The sequence below is a fragment of the Gobius niger genome (genome assembly GCF_951799975.1).
Source record: "Gobius niger genome assembly, chromosome: 1".
Lineage (NCBI taxonomy): Eukaryota > Metazoa > Chordata > Actinopteri > Gobiiformes > Gobiidae > Gobius > Gobius niger.
This window is the reverse complement of record NC_136852.1, coordinates 10,992,672-11,011,210: the sequence shown is the minus strand read 5'-3', so window position 1 is coordinate 11,011,210 and position 18,539 is coordinate 10,992,672. Positions and strand designations below refer to the sequence as shown.

At 40.9% G+C, this 18,539-nt stretch overlaps 1 protein-coding gene across 1 annotated transcript in view; it reads left to right on the top strand.

Annotated features, from left to right (window-relative positions):
- egfem1 (EGF-like and EMI domain containing 1) overlaps positions 1–14,493 on the top strand; it is a 63,424-nt gene extending 48,931 nt beyond the window's left edge. The window contains exons 22-34 of the mRNA XM_079573298.1: positions 174–302; positions 411–539; positions 1,734–1,862; positions 1,968–2,096; positions 4,641–4,772; positions 4,858–4,986; positions 5,182–5,310; positions 7,365–7,493; positions 9,162–9,290; positions 9,447–9,575; positions 11,949–12,077; positions 12,192–12,320; positions 13,686–14,493. Of these exons, the coding sequence (XP_079429424.1) occupies positions 174–302; positions 411–539; positions 1,734–1,862; positions 1,968–2,096; positions 4,641–4,772; positions 4,858–4,986; positions 5,182–5,310; positions 7,365–7,493; positions 9,162–9,290; positions 9,447–9,575; positions 11,949–12,077; positions 12,192–12,320; positions 13,686–13,771 (1,637 nt within the window). The 3' untranslated portion in view covers positions 13,772–14,493. The remainder of the gene's footprint in view (positions 1–173; positions 303–410; positions 540–1,733; positions 1,863–1,967; positions 2,097–4,640; positions 4,773–4,857; positions 4,987–5,181; positions 5,311–7,364; positions 7,494–9,161; positions 9,291–9,446; positions 9,576–11,948; positions 12,078–12,191; positions 12,321–13,685) is intronic.
- The last annotated feature ends 4,046 nt before the right edge of the window (positions 14,494–18,539 follow it).

The window sequence follows — 18,539 nt, the reverse complement described above, 5'->3', positions numbered from 1 at the left end:
ACAGTATGCCAAACCATTGAGGCATGATAGTGTTTTGCTCAAAAACTGATCTGCATCATAGCCTTCTTTAGCCATGAGGAAGAACAAATCATGACCCGTGAGGTTAACAAATACCTCTGTCTATGATGATGATAAGTATTGTTACATTCTTCCTGTCTTCCTGTGTGGTTCAGCCTGTCCTCTGGGCCTTTATGGGGAACGCTGCTCTGGTCAGTGTCTGTGTCTGAACGGAGGCTCATGTGACCCTATGAGCGGCCAGTGCTCCTGCCCCGCTGGCTGGACTGGAGCGGCCTGCGAGTTAGGTCACTACCACTTTATTCCTGCACATGACTGTGTTTTAATCAGTGCTTTTTAATTCATTTTTAATGAAACAGCATCTTAATTAAGTTTCCATTGCTGTTGTGTTGTAGAGTGTGAGATGGGGTACTTTGGACAGAACTGCTCCCAGCGCTGCAGATGTGCAAACAAAGGCAGATGTGACAGAGTGACTGGAGCGTGCGCCTGTCAGTCTGGATGGACGGGAGATCTTTGTCAAACAGGTGAAACGGAAGAGAGGAGGTAGAGCAGGAAGTTAATGCCAGAGACAAAGACTAAATCGAGATTTTTTTTTTCCTGATTAAAAACGGTTTCATGACATTTAATGAGTTTGTCGAAATTGGTGTTGTATATATAAGTATTTGGGATGGTAATTGATTGACTGCGGAATTCTTCCGCAGTCAATTATTGGTTTTCATGTTCTTTATTATTATTCCTCTTCCATCTTTTTCCTGATTTTCTAGAGCTTTCAGCACTTTCATGCTTTGTGCAATTTATGCAAGTTATGCATCAAAATGTTCCGCATGTTGAGGAGAAGGGTGCTATTACTTTTGGGACTTCTGCAACTTAAGGTTTTTCCGCAATCGGCCAAAATGTCGGAGATTTTTCCCATTGATTTATAATGGGGCTGCCGCAAATCCATGCTTTTCTGCACTTTTTTCTGCATTTTATGCAATTTCTGCACTTTGTGCATGTTCAGCTTCTGCAACTTGTGGGTTTTGAGATAAAATTGGCCTTCTGCAGTTTTCCAGTTTTTTATACGGGAGTTTGAAATTTTTGCATTGGTGTGTATGGGGGGAATCCAGCCAATGGGGAGACTCCAGGACATTCAGCCATTTGTGCAGCTTCTGCCAATCAAGCACTGAGGCCATTTCAACAGTTTGACCAGTTTGAAAAGTTTATGCAATATTAACAATTTATGCAAAGTAACCACTTTATGGGATTTAACCAGTTTATGCATTTTAAAGCGTTTATGCAACTTAAGAGTTTATGCCATTTAGGATTTATGAATTTTAAAGAGCTTATGCAATTTACATAATTTATGCAAATTAACCCATTCATGCATTTTACCACTTTATGCAGTTTATATAGTTTATGCAACATGACATTTTATGCATTTTACCACTTTATGCAAATTAGATTATGCAAATTAAGCAATTTATGCAATTTCTGCATTCGCTTCCCGCAATTCCGCAGTCAATCGCAATGGCGCAGCCATTGCATTTCTAGTTGTATAGTGCTTTTCCAAACCTCAATGCACTTTACAACAAGTATTCTCTCATCATTCTCTCATCTATCATTGATGGGCATTGGGCTAACGCTTCACTAACTGAGCTCAGTACTATTGATGAACAGTACATGTATAGGAAAACAGAGTATAGCCAAACAAAAATGTCAGTAGTGTGTTGTGTCTCCAGCTTGTTCTAAGGGTTTTTTCGGAGAGGCATGTGAGCAGCGCTGTGACTGTGTCCATAGTGCCACTTGCCACCACACGACGGGCCGCTGCGAGTGTGAGCCAGGCTGGAGGGGGGCCAGGTGTGACAGAGGTAAGTGCGCCTGGACCGGAGGGAAATCACAGCTCTATAATCTAAAATACCATTGAACATATTGTGATTCCTCAACCAAAAACCCACATGACTGTCTCCCCGCAGCCTGCCTGCCGGGGTGGTTCGGTCCGTCCTGCAGCCTGCTGTGCCAGTGCCAGCCCGGAGTGTCCTGTCATCACCAGACTGGGAGATGTGGGTGTCCCGCTGGATTTACAGGGGCGGGATGTGAGACAAGTAAGAAAAGCTGAAAAAGGCCATGAATAATAACAAAATTGTCATACTGTCATTTGTATCAATGTCATGGCAGTCAGAAAGAAGAATTAGCAGTATATCATTAGGTACAGTATACTTTAAAGCCACACCGCGTGGAATTTTACCCAATAAATAAAATTGAAATACAAGCATTTATTTTATGACAGATATTTTCTCATAAATGTACAAACAAACATTTATGTGGCTCACCTCTCCTAAGATATGACTGTAAACTTTACTGGGAGTGGGTACGTCTCCAGCTCGTCTCCATGGAGATGTGACGAAAGGCAGTCGAATATGGGGTTTAAACAGGTTAGTTTCTCCTCCAAGTCCATTCTTTTATTACACACTGCAATAACAGCATTTTCTGCATCATTAGGAGCATGTTTTGTTTTGCCGCAATAGTATAGTCCAAAATGTTTACGCAGTGCACCTTTAAAGTCGATTGAAAGCCACTCAGTAATTTAAAATGTGTATTTACAACTCGCTGCGATACATGTTTATGGAAAGCATTAGCCGTTAGTCCGGTCCTGCCCATTTCCAACTCTCCACTTTCCCTCTCACAGGACGTCTCCCTCATCCACTCCGTACCTTTCAGTGTTACAACATGCATAGACTCTTCAGCAATCTGTCCGCAGCCCGGCCACCCCGCCCCTCTCCTCTCCCTTCCCCACTTCACACACTCCCCAGACATCTGATAAATGTTACACACCGGCTGCCAAGCAAAACACTAGGCATTGTTTTTGTCTCCTCGCGCGGGCGGATAAGGGCTTTTGCAAGGCAGACATGCATAATGACAGCGGCGTAATTGCCTCTTTAGTCTGGACCCCTTTTCCTTATCTGTTCCCTTGCGCCGCGCTGCTCGCTTGTTGTTGCTCCTGCCGCAACAGTGGGTTGGTCCACTCAAAATCCCAAGTCCCCAAAACATGTTTCATCTCCTCCACAGTGACGGATGGGGCTGTGGGCTCCATTAGTTTTGGTGATGTACATTTGGTAAACAGACAGGCTGTGTGAAAGAATGTACAGGCTGATGGGAGTTTTGCAGAAGTCACCAGTCATTAGTAGAAGAAAACAGCGTCGTTCACAGAGGATTCTTCTGGGGAGGACTGTGGACCCAAATGTTGGGCGCAGAACAATTTTCAATGGGTCATTAGCCCAAAAATTATACATGTTTTAATAGTTTTTGATAGTCGGCGATATCTGTAGTTTGATGCATGTCACAGAGTCAAAGTGCACTGTGTTTTTTCATAATTATTATTAAGTTGAAATGAAAAGTATATTTTGAGCTGAAGTATGTTCCAATGAATCTTGCCTGCCATTCTGGCAAATGATTAAAACTCACACACTCACTGACTTAGCAGCTGCTTAGGGCCCCACTCCTCCACGGGCCCCTAAAATGCCTACATTTTTAATCCAGAAGTTTTAATCCAAAAAATAATGTTAGTAATTCATACAGTTGCGGATGCTCATAATGGAGAAAGCTGAAGCAATAAGCTAATAAGTGCCCATCCCATATTCAATTCAATATACAGTACATTTACATAACATAATAAATTATAAGATCTAGATTACATTGACTTTAGATACAAACAAGTCCTTCCTGAGCTGAACAGATACAGATGATTAACGATACAATCATCAGTTTTAAGCTTAGACTTGCAACATTTACCAAGAAAAGCATTTAAATGCATAACACACATTTGTTACAGATGTTTATAGAATAAACCAAAAGAAAAAGAAATAATTGATAGGATGAAGTATACCTAAAAAAGCATCACTATGTCGTTAATCTTCCTTTTGAAGATGTAATTAGAGATGAATCACAGGTTTACACTGTAGTTATTTCAGAGAGGTTCTAATACTGAGCTAATGTTGTTTCTAATGATTTAAATTTAAAGCCTTTGGCCAACTTAACTAAATTCATCAATCAATCTTTATTTATTAGTGAGTGGCCCGACTGAGTAACACTGGGTACCGTTTAATTTGTTTAGATGCCAGTACTTTAAAGATACTTGGCGTACAATATCGATACCTATGCTATAATATATGCCATCTATCATTCCATAAAAGACTATTTATTTACAATTTCTTTCATTTATTTGAGCTTAAACAACCAAGTCACTTCCTTTAATGCTGTCCCTGGACCAAAAAAATGTGGCCTCTTAAGATATTTTTTTTTTTCCATTCCTGCTTTCAATAGCCTACTTAAATTTTTTCTATTCCAGTAGTACCTAAACTTTTTTTTCCATACCACACTGGTATCGTATCTTATTATGAAGGCCTCCCTAGACGATTTACTCTCGGGCCCCATGCAGGCCATGCTCTTTTTACGGGAAATGCTACAATATATTGATTTTCTGAAGAATATCAATACAATATCTTGAATTCAGTCAGGAATATCAACTAGTCCAATAATCTGAACTCCATTTTAACATGTATGTAGTAGATTTAGGATACAGTTGTTAGACCAGCTTCACAAATGTGTTTATTTAGCTCTTAAATTTAACACTGACCTGATCTTCTCAGCTTGTCCCATCGGCATGTACGGCCAAAACTGCAGCCAGACCTGCCAGTGCTCCGGGGACCAGGAACAGTGTCATCCTGTAACCGGCAAGTGCAGCTGCCTACCTGGTTACCATGGCGCCCGCTGCAACCTACGTGAGTATTTCCTTTTTTTTGTCCGTCTTCATCCATTTCCTGGCCGTTGTATGTCTCAGTCTCAGCGCTTGTGTCTCGTCTCCAGGATGTCGAGCGGGGACTTTTGGACCCTACTGCAAGGCGCGGTGCAGCTGCGTGAATGGGGGGCGATGCGACTTCAGGACCGGCGCTTGCCATTGTCCCCCCGGCTACATTGGGGCCGACTGCAGTTCGGGTAAGTCAAGCGTGCACCTGTTGGCACTCGAAGGGTTTTTGTCTTTCGGCTTTCCTTTCATATCAAGTGGGGCTTTCTACATGAGGCCTTTTAACTTTACGTACAAGTAATTTCTTAAAGCCAGGCCCCCAGTCACTTTTGGCTTTTTTTTTTATAGTGTGTAGCTGTTTGTTAAAGCTATGCTGATTTGTTTAGGTTGTCCAAACGGCTATTATGGGAAGGACTGCACAAAGCTGTGCTCTTGTGGAGATGGAGGCCAATGCCATCCGGTGACGGGGAAGTGCGTCTGTGCACCAGGTTGGATGGGGCCTTCCTGTCAACAAGGTAACACCAAAGCTACAACATTCATTTATTGAAGAAAGTTTGACCAGGATATCACATCTTTCACAGGGCATTAAAGATTTATAATGTAAAAACAGTTATTCTTGGGCTTTAGTTCAGTAATTCAATATAGACTTGTCTTCTCAATGTTGCAAGAAATATGTAGATTAGTAAGTATATTTAGGACATTAAACCAACCAGCTGTTATTAAGCTAGTTATGAGCTTTATCCAACATAGATTCAGTTTGAAACACGGTATTAAAAAGTTATGTATTCTGAAATGAAATGTTTATACCCTAAATACTGTCCCTGGTACTTACTCTGGACTCTCTTGACCCATAATTGAAATAATACTAAAATAAAATATACAATTGGAGTTGATTGTTTCTACTTTGGGGAAACTCATTCAAAACAATGTGCTGCAAGTGATAGTTGAATTTTCAATCTCACAAAAATCCACCTGGAAAGGCTGAGCAATACTTTCAGACTCAAATCCACTGTATTGGACCATTCGGACCAATCGTGTGGCAGTGGAAGGTTTTGCAGTTGCCGTAGACAACAAGCACTTTTATCAGTAATTAAAGGTGCATTATGCAACTTTTAATGCGGAAAATCAAGTTGATATTTCCACGTGTTTGACCTCGTAGTGACCCAGCGGCTGTATGAGTGGTCCGCATGGCGCCTTTACTTTTGATCACAGTGGTCTCTACAACGCTCCAGGATCAATTGTTTGTAGGTTTTCTGGTGAGAGGCACCGTCAGAGAAAACCTTGCAAACAGTTGATCCTGGAGTGTCCTAGAGACCACTGTGATGGAAAGTAAAGGCGCCATGCGGACCACTCATACAGCCGCTGGGTACTACAAGGTCAAATATGCGTAATATTAACTTTTATCTTCACATAAAAAGTTGCATAATGGAGCTTTAATAAAAGAACTAACATTTCTGGAAACTAAACATGTAATTGCTCTTGTGCTTTGTTGTTTTTTTTTAAAACTTGTTTGTGATTGGCTTAGACGAGGTGCATGTGATCCAATCAGCAGCAAATTTAATAAAAGTCAATTCTCAACAATTTAAAGTGGAGCCTTTCCAGACTGATATAACTATGCCAATGTAATGTGCAATGTTATGTTTATCGGGCTTTTTCCAGGTTAACTCATCAGCTGCTCTTAATACAATGAATTACTGAAAATAAAGCTAAAATCTTGTTTTCTAGTGAGGTTTTATTGATTTATTCAGTTTTTTTTTATCATCGATTTTGTCATAGATAGACTGTCTTTTACATCTGGCATCTCTTCTCACATTTGTCACAATGAGAACTCTCTCCTGACCTCAGAATAAACAGTCATATAATTTCCACAAAATAACCCTAATAAGGGTGTATTTATGTCTATTAAGAAACAACTGCACCATTTCCTGTGTGCGAGGCCTCTGATGATCACAGAACTGTTTTTCCAGGGAAGCAGAGGCCAAACGAGGTTGTCTAATCTCCTTTATCAGCTGGGGCTTTCCATCCTCGCCTATATGCTAAAATCATCTTCTGCACATGTTTGGATACCACCTTTTAAAATGTCCCTTTTGTCGGGTGTTTACAAAAAGCTATAAGTAGCCTGATCGCTGTTTTCCACGCTGCTGGGTTTGGCTAAAAAGCAAACAAGCAAACATGAGAATCAAAGGCGGCTTGCTTTTTTGTTTTCCCTAGTTCAAATTACCCGGAGAATCATGATTATTCTTTCATATCAGCGCCAAATGAGGATTCAGCAGATTTAGCATCTCTCTAATGAAGTGTTGCCTAAATAAACATGGCGGTCAGGACTGTCTCTACTTGATTTGATTCTAATTGGGTGCGTTCATGAGGGAAGGTAGCTCTATGTGGAATTCATGCTGTTTAGAAGAATTATTCAGTTGGTTTAGGGATTACGTTTACAAATTTGCAGTCCATCTTGTGGCCTAAAGTATTTTTATCTGAGAGATGTGTGTGAAATGAAAGATGTCCTCAAAATGATGCCTTGAATGCCACATATTATGCCAGTTCTGAAGGCCTGTCCTTGTTTCCACAGCGTGTCCAAGAGGCCGATATGGGCTTCAGTGCAGGAGCTCATGCAGCTGTAAAAATGGGGCCCTGTGTGATCCAGTGGACGGCTCCTGTAAGTGTGGAACGGGCTGGACGGGAACTCAGTGTCAAACAGGTGAGGAATATGTAAAAATATATACAGTAGTATGCATAAGTATGGGCCCCCCTTTAACTTTTCAACATTTTGCCATACTATGGACCATAAACATAAATATATTTAATTGAAATTTTATGTGAAAGACATACACTAAGTGACCCACAATTGTGAGGTGAAATGAAATGTATATTTATACAGGTGGGGGAAACTGTACAAGGAACAACTATTAGTCGTACACTGCACAAATCTGGCCTTATGGCAGAGTGGCATTTTTGAAAGAAAACCATAAGAAGTCCTGTTTGCTGTTTGCCAGAAGCCACATGGGGACTTCCAGGACTTCCTATGGTTTTCTTTTAAAAATGGCTTGTTCTAGCCACTCTGCCATAAAGGCCATATTTGTCCAGTGGACGACTAATAGTTGTTCTGTGTACAGTTTCCCCCATCTGAGCCGTAGCTCTCTGCAATTCATCCAGGGTCATCATTGGCTGCTCTAAAAGGAAAGAGAGCCTATACGTTTGCACATCCCACTTTTCAGTTTTTTATCTATAAAATTAGATCTAAATCATGTATAAATTTAATTTTCACTTCACGATTGTGTGTCACTTAGTGTATGTCTTTCACATAGAATTTAGATTAAATATATTCATGTTTATTGTCCATAGTATGACAAAATGTCGAAAAGTTAAAGGGGGGCCCACTGTATGTAATTGTCATCATCCAGAGAAATTGGAGGTTCGATAAAGAGTGAGGTCTTATGTAGTATTAATATGATTTACAAGGATTTTTTTTTGGCGTGAAAACTTTATAAGACAGGACAGCTCAGGAATTGAACTCACAATGTTGTCCATAATGCCATAATAACTGACTCCATTCAAAGAGATTTGCAGCTCATTTTACAACTAAAATTACATAAAAGCAATATCGAGTAATGACTATAGGCTAAACACTTTGCAGACAAACTTTGGGATCCCCCTGTTGTGCCTCTGGGAACCCTGGACCCCACTTTGAGAACCTCTGCTCTAGATTAATGGCTCCAGTTTACTTCTTCTTTTTTGCCTTTGGGTTTAAAAGTTTTTTTTTATTGTTCTTCTTTGGAGATCTTTGAGGGCGCTGCTGCAACACATTGAAGACAACAAGACGAGAACAATCAAGAATTATTTTGTGGAAAACATGATTATTGTAAACATTGTAACATATTCCTTCTTACAATGTTATCAAATATTACACCAGAACAGAAGTGTATCATTTAAATGTGCAAATACGGCCCTAGATATCATTTAAACACAGAGCAGTAAACTCGCCACAACATGAAAGTATTTAATGAAAGTGCTTGTTAAATCCTCGTGTTGGCCACAAAAACTTCTACAAAGTTTGGATTTACATAAGTCTAAGAAAATATTTTTCTGTTCAACATCATAAGACAAAGTCCGATTTCCTTTCATTATACTTTACATGCGTACGATCCGATCATTAGCAGTTTATGATGCTATCTTTAAAAAGTCACATTTGACATATGCTTTTTATTGCTGACAGATGCAATCAAGTAACGTTCAGTGACTTTCTTTGTAGCGGTTTCAGCAAAAGCGTCTCCACATGAACCATATGCCCCATAAATTCTCCAGATTGCTACTAAACCATGTTGGAACCACTGCTTCAAAAAAATGTTCTTTTGTTGCGTGTTTTCAGCCTGTCCGATGGGAAAATACGGCCCGGGCTGCGTTCAAGAGTGTCAATGTCTTCATAACGCGACGTGCAACGCTGCAACTGGAGCCTGCCGCTGTAGTGCGGGATATTACGGCCACTCCTGTCAACACAGTATGAAAACAGTTCTATTAAGTAACTTCACCGCATGTTTTTTTTTTGTATTGTGACTGAATAAAATGTGCTGATGTCAAACGTCTTATTTCTGTTTCATGTGCAAAATCTGCATATTGACACAGACTCTTGACTTTCTCCTGTTGTGTCCTTCAGGTTGCTCAGGAGGGTTTTTCGGAGTGGACTGTGCCCAGACCTGTGACTGCAGAGTGGGGCAGACGTGTGACCACAGGACAGGACAGTGTCTATGTCCACCGGGATATCATGGGCTACTGTGCCAAAGACGTAAGTAAGAACTAAAAGATGCTGTAATATCTTGTAAAATTGGAAATGCTAGAAAGCAGGATTCCAGTACCTCAGGCCTGTCAAACTGAAAATGTTCAAGACAAAGACAGCTTGTTATTCCAAGAGTCTTGAATGTGCTGATAATATTGCACTGTACATAGTGATATTTTACGAACACACAGGGTCATTTATCAAGACAGGTGCTAAATAGCGAGTGCATGCTGGGAAATAGCATTTAGCTATTTGTGGACATGTTGCACTAAATGTACCTTTTGAAATTGCCTGTACTACAGTATGTACCGTTAGCGTCAGGGGCTTACTGCTTCAGCTACTCTTCCTGGGTCTTTTTTTCCAAACACTTTTCTTTTCAAGTAATCAAGTACAAGAAGTCATGATCAATCCATTTTCAGATCCAATAACACAGTCAAGCTTTTCAGTTACAGTTCAGTTACAACAGGAATATTTCAGCAAAAAAATTTTTGTCTGAGTACATGTACCATAATATAATTTGAGTCGTTTATTAGAGCTATAACCCATATTTTGTTGCTTCGTTTAGTGTGGTAAGTTATTCCATTCCTGCATGGCTCGGAACATAGCTGTAGGTTGGCTCAGACTAGTTTTACATATTGGTGAAGTGAATCACTGTCCTTCAGAGTGTTCGGTTGAATAGCAATGTGTATTTCTACTAAAAGGCAACTTTTGATAAAACATGCTATTAGTGCTGCAATAATACTTATTAGAAAAATTAGTTATTGCATAAAACTATCTTTTCTTGACCCAGTTTTAGGGCTCCTAATCAGATAAATTAGAGAATGCTGTGTGAGTGAAGCATGCATTTAAGACTCTGCTGCTGATCCACTTTTGCACATATGCTTCCTGTCATGGTGACGTGTAAACAGACAGCAACCTCCCTCTCTCTTGGTACAGCTGCATTTTTTGCCTTTTTTCTGTGAACTGCATTTGTGGTTTCTGTGTTCCAAATTGTTTTACTGGATACTTCTGTACGTCTTTGCCGTGTTTTTGTGGGGTTCGGTGGATTTTTTTTTACTGCAGGAAGTCCATAATGTTCCTGAAGGATGCAGCTTTATAAAAGTAAACAAAAAGCTAGCTTATGAGCTAAACCCATTTGAGAGCTACACATTTCTTCTTCTGAGACACTGAAGAGGCACCAAGAGCCCGTTGTACACTTGTACAATGACAAATAAAGCACTTGCTTACTTACTACTCATTTTGCATGTAGTGTATCATATCCCGCTTCCAATAAATAAAATATATACAAATACAAGTTGAATAATAGCAAGGAATTTGTTTTTATCATTCAACTGTGCTAAAACTATCAAAGCAAGGCTAAAATGGAACTGAATCAGGAAAACAAGTAAAATAAAACTAAACCTTTGCACATTTTAACTAACTATACATTTATGTTTTGGGTTGTATTACCAAAGAATGGATGGAAGACCTCAGTCGTTTTGACATAAACATGTATATTATGAATTCTTGCAACAATAATATTGCGATGACTATATTTCCTGATGTATTATGCACCCCTAAAGTGTTTCATTATGGTGTTTAATAATAATAGATATAGAATGCAGTACATGTGCCGTACAAATGAGATGGTAATGTATGAGAACACATTGCTTTGACATTTTAGCTAGTTTATGAAAATGAATCCCCAGTCTGCGTACACTGGTCTACCTGTAAGCGATATAATGCAGTATTGTGAGTGCAGTGAGAGCTGGCAGTCAAACAGGCCGGCTGCAGTAGGTGGGCAGGCAGTCGTCCCGGTACATGATGAGAGACAGGTGTTTCCTGACTGGTCCCTGACTGGTTAATGCATTCCTGTTACATCCCAGTGCCCTCCTGCCTGCTCTGGGGGCTCTCCGTCACAGTGGGGGCACCTAAATGGCCACTTCAGACCCAGCAGGACAGAGGAGCAGAGCAGCAGCTGTAAGGCAGGCCTGGTTTTAGATACGAGGAAGTCAGTGTCTGTCAAGGGGAATGGGAATGTTCTTATTACTTGACACATTTCCATGTTCCCAGGTTTGATGAGTCCACTGAGCTGTTTATTGTTTATTTCACTTGCGTTTGAGGAAAAAACAGCTCATAAGCAGGTAGACACAATGGGGATGATCAAAACGGGTACTAAATAAATAAAAGTGCGAGCTGGTAAATTATATGAAGCTATTTGTGGACATGTTTCACTTATTGACCAGTTGAAATTGCCCAATTACAGTATTAGGACCGAGAGAATAGCGCGTGAGTAAAAAATCCTAGTTTGTGAACCTGTTCCCTAACAATGGCAATAAAAAATATTCTGATTGTAAAAATACATATATAATTGATTATTGAGTATTGAATGAATTCCTTCAGGGTGTGAAGCTGGCACTCACGGAGCAGGCTGTACAGAGTCCTGTGACTGTTCAGGGGAAGCTCCTTGTGACCCACTGACAGGGCGCTGTCTTTGCCCTCCAGGAAGAACGGGCCATAGGTGTGAAAAAGGTGTGTGCTCTTTTACTTCATTTGTAGTGTATAGAGTAAAGTGTTCTTCTATTCTTCTATTGTTTGTTACTGTAAGTCAACCACAAAATGACTTTATACGTTGTTGGTGCTTAGACTGTGGCGGAGAGCGCTTCGGGCCCGGCTGCTCCCTCAGGTGCCAGTGTTCTCACGGGGCGAAGTGTGAAGGGCTGAGTGGGCGATGTCTGTGCCCACACTCCTGGCTGGGACCCACCTGTAGTGAAGGTAACTCTAACCAATTTCACCTCTTAACCCCCAACTTAACCGAGTGCCTTTTCTCCAGTTCAGCTTTACCCAAATCTTAAAGCTTCGTGACTGGAGAGCAACGGTGTAACACCTCATTTGAAAGCTAAGACCTACAAAACTGATCGTAACTTTTTGGTTGCGTTGTCGCCATGTTGTTGTCACATTTTTAAGTGTTTTTGTTGTATTATTGTTGCTTTTCTGGCACATTTTTGTTGCTCTTTTACTGCGTCTTGGATGCTTTTTTGTCACTTTTCTTCCTAGCTTTTTAGATGTGTTTTCGCCTCTTTTTTGTGACTCTTTAGTCACATTTTATTGCTTATTTGTTGCTTTTTCTGTCAGGTTTTGTGTCCATTTTTTGTTGTGTTTTCACCACATTTTCACCACATTTTTGTAATGTTTTTGTTGCCTTTTTTTCCTCGTTTTCATTGCTAAATTGATGCTTTTTTAGCTTTAATGCTTTTTTAAAGAAGCTTTTAGATTTGAGTAAAGGCATGGAGAAAATGTGCTCGGTTCAGGTGGGGGTTAAGAGGTTGAAGAATTTTAGAAGAAGCTAGGGGATTAGGGGGTTGATGAATTGATACACATCACCAGAGATGGTACTTTTTACCGCAAATTTAATATTTCTTCACAATTACAGCAACAGAAAGTTAAATGTGTCCAAGAGTCTGAGCTGCATTAATCTTCCAAGTTCAAATTAAGTTGTTAATGCACCCAGTTAAATGTTTCTTTGCGTTGACCACCGATCTGTGGCCCTAACACCGTATAAACTTCAATATGCAGCCCTTGATGAGCAAAAAGCTTGGACACCCCTGATGTAAACCACAGTGTTGCTAAATAACAACTTTGTATGTGCTTTTTCGTGGTTATAGACAGTAAATTAAATGTACATAATCAAAAGCTCAGTATAACAATGCTCTAAACATTCCCATGTGCAGTCACCACCATTATTTTCTGTTGCTATCTTGTCAATGATCATAAAATGTATCGTAAAAAAGAACATTGACCTGTGACATTCTTTCTACACAATGAAACCTACTGTACATCCTCACGCAGACATGCCCCGGGCGGTTAAACCTTGAAGCAGCTTTAGTGAAACCCTGTCATGAAGTGTGAGCGGCTGAGGCCCATCACTGTCCGCCCCAATAGCCGCTCCCGCCTCCTGACAGTTACTTTAATCCGTCCACAGCGTGAAACCTGCGCCGCTGCTGTCTCTGCTTTACCCCCTTCTAAAGCCGAGCGCACAAGAGACTACATGCTCTTACTGCGGGAAGAACATTTGCTTTTCATTTTCCAATTGCGCTGATGTCTTTTTGTCTTTTTTTTTTTTTCCCCTCTCCTTTTCAGCACTGCCGCACCAACTCCCCGAGCAGCTGAACCTCTCCATGTCTCAAAGGAGGAAGCGGAGAAGGACGGGCAGCAAAAGCACATAGTATTAAGTTGACATGGACGTTCAGACAGCCCGGAGCTGACAGGGAGCATTCACATCTTCCACTTGGCAAAAGGAGCGTTGTAAGTGACAGAAAGCGAGCCTCGAACAGTAGATCAGAAAGAAAATCCACTTGAAAACCAAAAAAATCTGTTACAAAGACCCACATTTGTATAGTATTTGTCTGTTGTTTCTAGTATTTACTGTACTTATTTATTGTCGAATGGTAAGAGACGTCACAGAGTAATGCAAGACATGGCATATTTATTTGTAGAGCTCGTTTCATACAAGACAGCTCAACGTGCTTTGCAATAAGATGAAAAACAAACACACAGAAACCACAGTAATCATTTCATTTGAGACTTTAAGAACATAACACACTGCAAAAGCTGATTCTTGACATGTATGGGTCATTTTGGGTTTAGCTGTATGTACATTTCTGGGATTTAGAGGCATTTTATGTTAAAACAGCACAATGTAGACAATGACTCTTTCTACCTAGCAGCACAATGTGGGTATGATTATTTCATTATTTTATATATCGACATCCTTTTGAATGTAACAGCGCTTCGGGGTTACTGTTTGTCTTCTCTTGCGATGTGATGGTCGCCAAATCCTTCCGACTTGCATGTGTTGCACTTGTTTGTGTTTGTTGATGCTGTAAATGAATTGTCATGAAATAACTGTTGTGTTTATATATAGTTGCTGCATTATTTTACAATTCTACAAAGCTCATTTTATTTGGCCATTCAGCTCATTTCATGTACATTCATGGTTTCCGCAGGGCATTAAAAAGCATTAGATGTTGTTAAATTGAATTCAAACTGGCATTAAATCTAAATTTATTGGAAAATTATGACACTACTCAACAGTTTTTACCGTATGTTCACTGACAGCTGCATTTTTTTTTTTAAATTGACCACATTCTCTTTCCTCTGTTTGATGAAATGTTTGCAAATCCTAAGAAATTAAATATGCGCTGTTTTTTTTTTTTTTTTTGTCATTTGGGGCATTCAAATTTGAGCATTAAAAATGGCATTAAAAAGCATTAAATTTAACTTTTTTAATGTTAAATTTAACATTAAAAAATGTTAAATTTTTTAATGTTAAAAAATTTAACATTAAAAAATTGTTAATGTTTTTAAACCTAGTTTATACTAGGAGAACCTAGTATAAACCCTGACAATAGGTGGCGTTCATGATTTAGAATGTGATTATGTCATAATGTCAGGTGGAGCAGGGGTAAATGCAACTCTATAGGAGAAATACAGTTTTTGTAAGAAATCTCCAAAACGAAAATCAACAAATGTTTTTCCTCATCAGTATTTGACAGTGATTGGATTCTGTATGGGAGTATGGGGTCCGGGGCCCTCTGCTAAGGGCTGTCCGTTCCCTGTATGACTGCAGCAGGAGCGTGGTTCGCATTGCCGGCAGTAAGTCAGACCTGTTCCTGGTGCGTGTTGGTCTCCGCCAGGGCTGCCCTTTGTCACCGGTTCTGTTCATTACCTTAATGGTCAGAATTTCTAGGCGCAGCCAGGGGCCGGAGGGTGTCCGGTTTGGGAGCCTCAGAGTCTCATCTCTGCTGTTTGCGGATGATGTTGTTCTGTTGGCTTCAACAAACCAGGACCTTCAGCACGTGCTGGGGCGGTTTGCAGCCGAGTGTGTAGTGGCCGGGATGAGGATCAGCACCTCCAAATCACCTCCGATCGATCTACGTTCCCACTATCACCTATGGTCATGAGATTTGGGTAATGACCGAAAGGACAAGATCGCGAATATAAGCAGCCAAAATGAGTTTCCTTCGCAGGGTGGCTGGGCGCACCCTTCGAGATCTGGTGAGGAGCTCAGTTACCCGAGAGGAGCTCGGAGTAGAGTCGCTGCTCCTTCACGTCGAAGGAGCCAGCTGAGGTGGCTAGGGCATCTGTTTCGGATGCCTCCTGGTCGCCTCCCGCGGGAGGTGTTCCAGGCATGTCCTAGTGGGACAAGGCCTCGTGGAAGACCCAGGACACGCTGGTGGGACTATGTCTCCGAGCTGGCCTGGTGTCGCCTCGGGGTCCCCCCAGAACAGCTGGAGGAGGTGTGTGTGGATCAGGAAGTCTGGGCATCTCTGCTGAGACTGCTGCCCCCACGACCCGGCCCCGGATAAAGTGGAAGAAAATGGATGGATGGATGGATGGATTCTGTATTATTTTTATGTCTGAAAGTCCAAAATCACTCTCATGTTTTCGAATATTGTCTCCACTTTTGCCTTTCAGAGAAAATAATTGTACATTGGTGTATATGGGCTCACAGAGGAGACAATGAACTTTGATGCAGTTTTTGTTTCATGTGATTCTTCCAGCAATTACTGAGATATTAACCAAAAAACTGCAGTTCACCAGTTACCATAGTTACCACCATGGAATTTTCAGTTGTCCTCCACCACAATTTTAAACTATAGGCTCTCTAGAATGTTGTGATGTCACGTGAACGCAACCTATGAACCGCTCGTCTATGGTATTTATAAGTTGCATCTCAGGTCATTTGCAGCTCACATTCGTTCAATGGTGCTACATTTTATTTGTACAGAATATTTGCTGTTATGTTGCATTTGTTTGTAAAAATGTTTGTACAATAATGGTGTCAATAAAAACGTTACTCAAATGTTGTTGTTTTTTGCTCCACATTGTTTAATAAGTCATGTTTCAGGGCACCATGTCAAAGCTTTTTAAGAGGCCAATTTTGTTTTATTTTTGTAGTGCAATTTTACATTCATGAACATTTAAAAGAAGATAAAGTGTTTTACTGGGTTTGTTTATAGACGACAACCTGTTCTCCACTTAACATTCTTTATTTTGTTGGTTTATTTACTTCATTCAGACGAGGTTGGCACAGCAAACAGTTCGATTTGGCAGGTTCAGTTGCATTGTGGGTACAAGTTTTCTTTGGTTTAAATAACAAAAGGTAACCACTCTTCTCACTTAACCAATGTTTTCCCATCCTTCATTTTAATTCTCATAGTTTCCAACATTTTATTGGTGCATTTTAGGGGGCAAAAACAAAAACATTGGACACAGTCGACCCACATTGCTCAGACTGACCTTGAAAACCACTTAAATCCGACTTGCTTTTGCTTTGATGGTCGGCAGGAGCAGGACAGAAGCCGAGGCTGTCATCACAAAGACGTATTGGGCCGCCTTGAGACGTGTGTCTGGGTGTCTCGCCTTCTGTCAGCCGACCCGGGTCAAAGCGCTAGGGCCGCGTGAGGTTTGTCCTGCATCCATTTCTCAAGCTCACCGGACCATTCTCTCCATCCTCCATCGGTCAAAGGCAGGCAGGCGGCTCACGGTCTGGCGTCTGTAGACAGGTGCCTGGACCCGTATTCCCCCCCTACACACCCCGTCCCATCTCCTCTGGTAGTTCTGATGGATAGGGGGTGGGGGGGCAAAGCAGCACGCCATGTTGTTGTGACAAGCGGCAGATGTTCTCCAATAATGTTTACGGGCTCAGCCTTCATCCCGGGACGACGTACACCTGTTTTCAGTCAAATGCGGGCTAAGAGGCGATCCATCCAGAGAGACAGAGAGGAACGGGGGTGGGTGGTTACCGCACTGTTAACTTAAGAGGTGTGGACATATCTACAATAGTAATGTATGGCTATGGGACAGCTGTGACAGTGATTGTAGTCTGCTAATATTTATAGAATGGGGATAATTAGTGAAGACATTTGAAGTCTTTCATCAAACGTTCTCGACGCAAACCATGATTTAAAGCTACACAGCAGGTTCCAGGTTCAGACATATTGAGAAAAGGAGGAAGACCCTTGCCTTGAGTCAGCTGGACCTGGCCTGAAGGAAGCACATTGATGAGACTATTCGATGGGGGGTTGTGATTGACTGCGATGCTGAGGGATTGACAGGTGGAGTGAAAGTTCTGAATGAGCAGCAAAGATCTTCTCAGCAGTGATATGTTGAAGTTGAGGTGGTGGGACAGTTACAGATTCTATGGTGGATAACTGGTTACTGTCAAAAAGGTGCTTTCTTATTGTTGTCTTGGTTTATGGTGAATCTTCTTGGAATTAAGATCTGGTTGACCTGTTTCTTGCCCCTGATCAGGGGGATGGAGTTAGGTTTAGGGTCAGGGGTCAGGGTTGGGGTTAGGGACGGAAAATGTAAGTTGTGTTTCAATCACACAGATCTTACACATATTTTTTAGAAACTAGAAGGTCTTGACTTTCAAATGAGGCATTGCACTGGCATATAGGCTGTAAGCTCTCCAGTCAATGCGCTTTGGGATTTGGATATGCACAATTGGTGAACAGCTTATTAAGATATGGTTGATATCTATTTGATTCATACTATTTTCTCATAAAGCTGTCCAAAAATAGCTTGATGTTCGTCAATAGAGTGGATCAGCCAAAGACTTACATGGCAGGTTTATGAATCCAATCACCACCGATGAATAGTTTTCTTTTCGGAGTTTTCTTTCAAAAATAAAAATTGTATTGGACATCCATTTAAGAGTATATGACACCATCATATTCGAGAACATGAACACAACCTATTACCTACTACCTCTGCGTACATTGGTGTTTTAATGAGAGAGTGAATAGGTGACTGGTTCCTTGCTGTAAAGCGCATTGGGCCTGATGAAGGTAGAAAAGTGCTATATGTGTTGAGGCCATTCATCATCTAAAATCAAAGATATTTTGTTCCTTTGTTCCGTCAACAAACGCAACATCAGCTTCTACAACTACGTCAACGTCATCTTTCTTTTCTTTGGAAATATTTTAC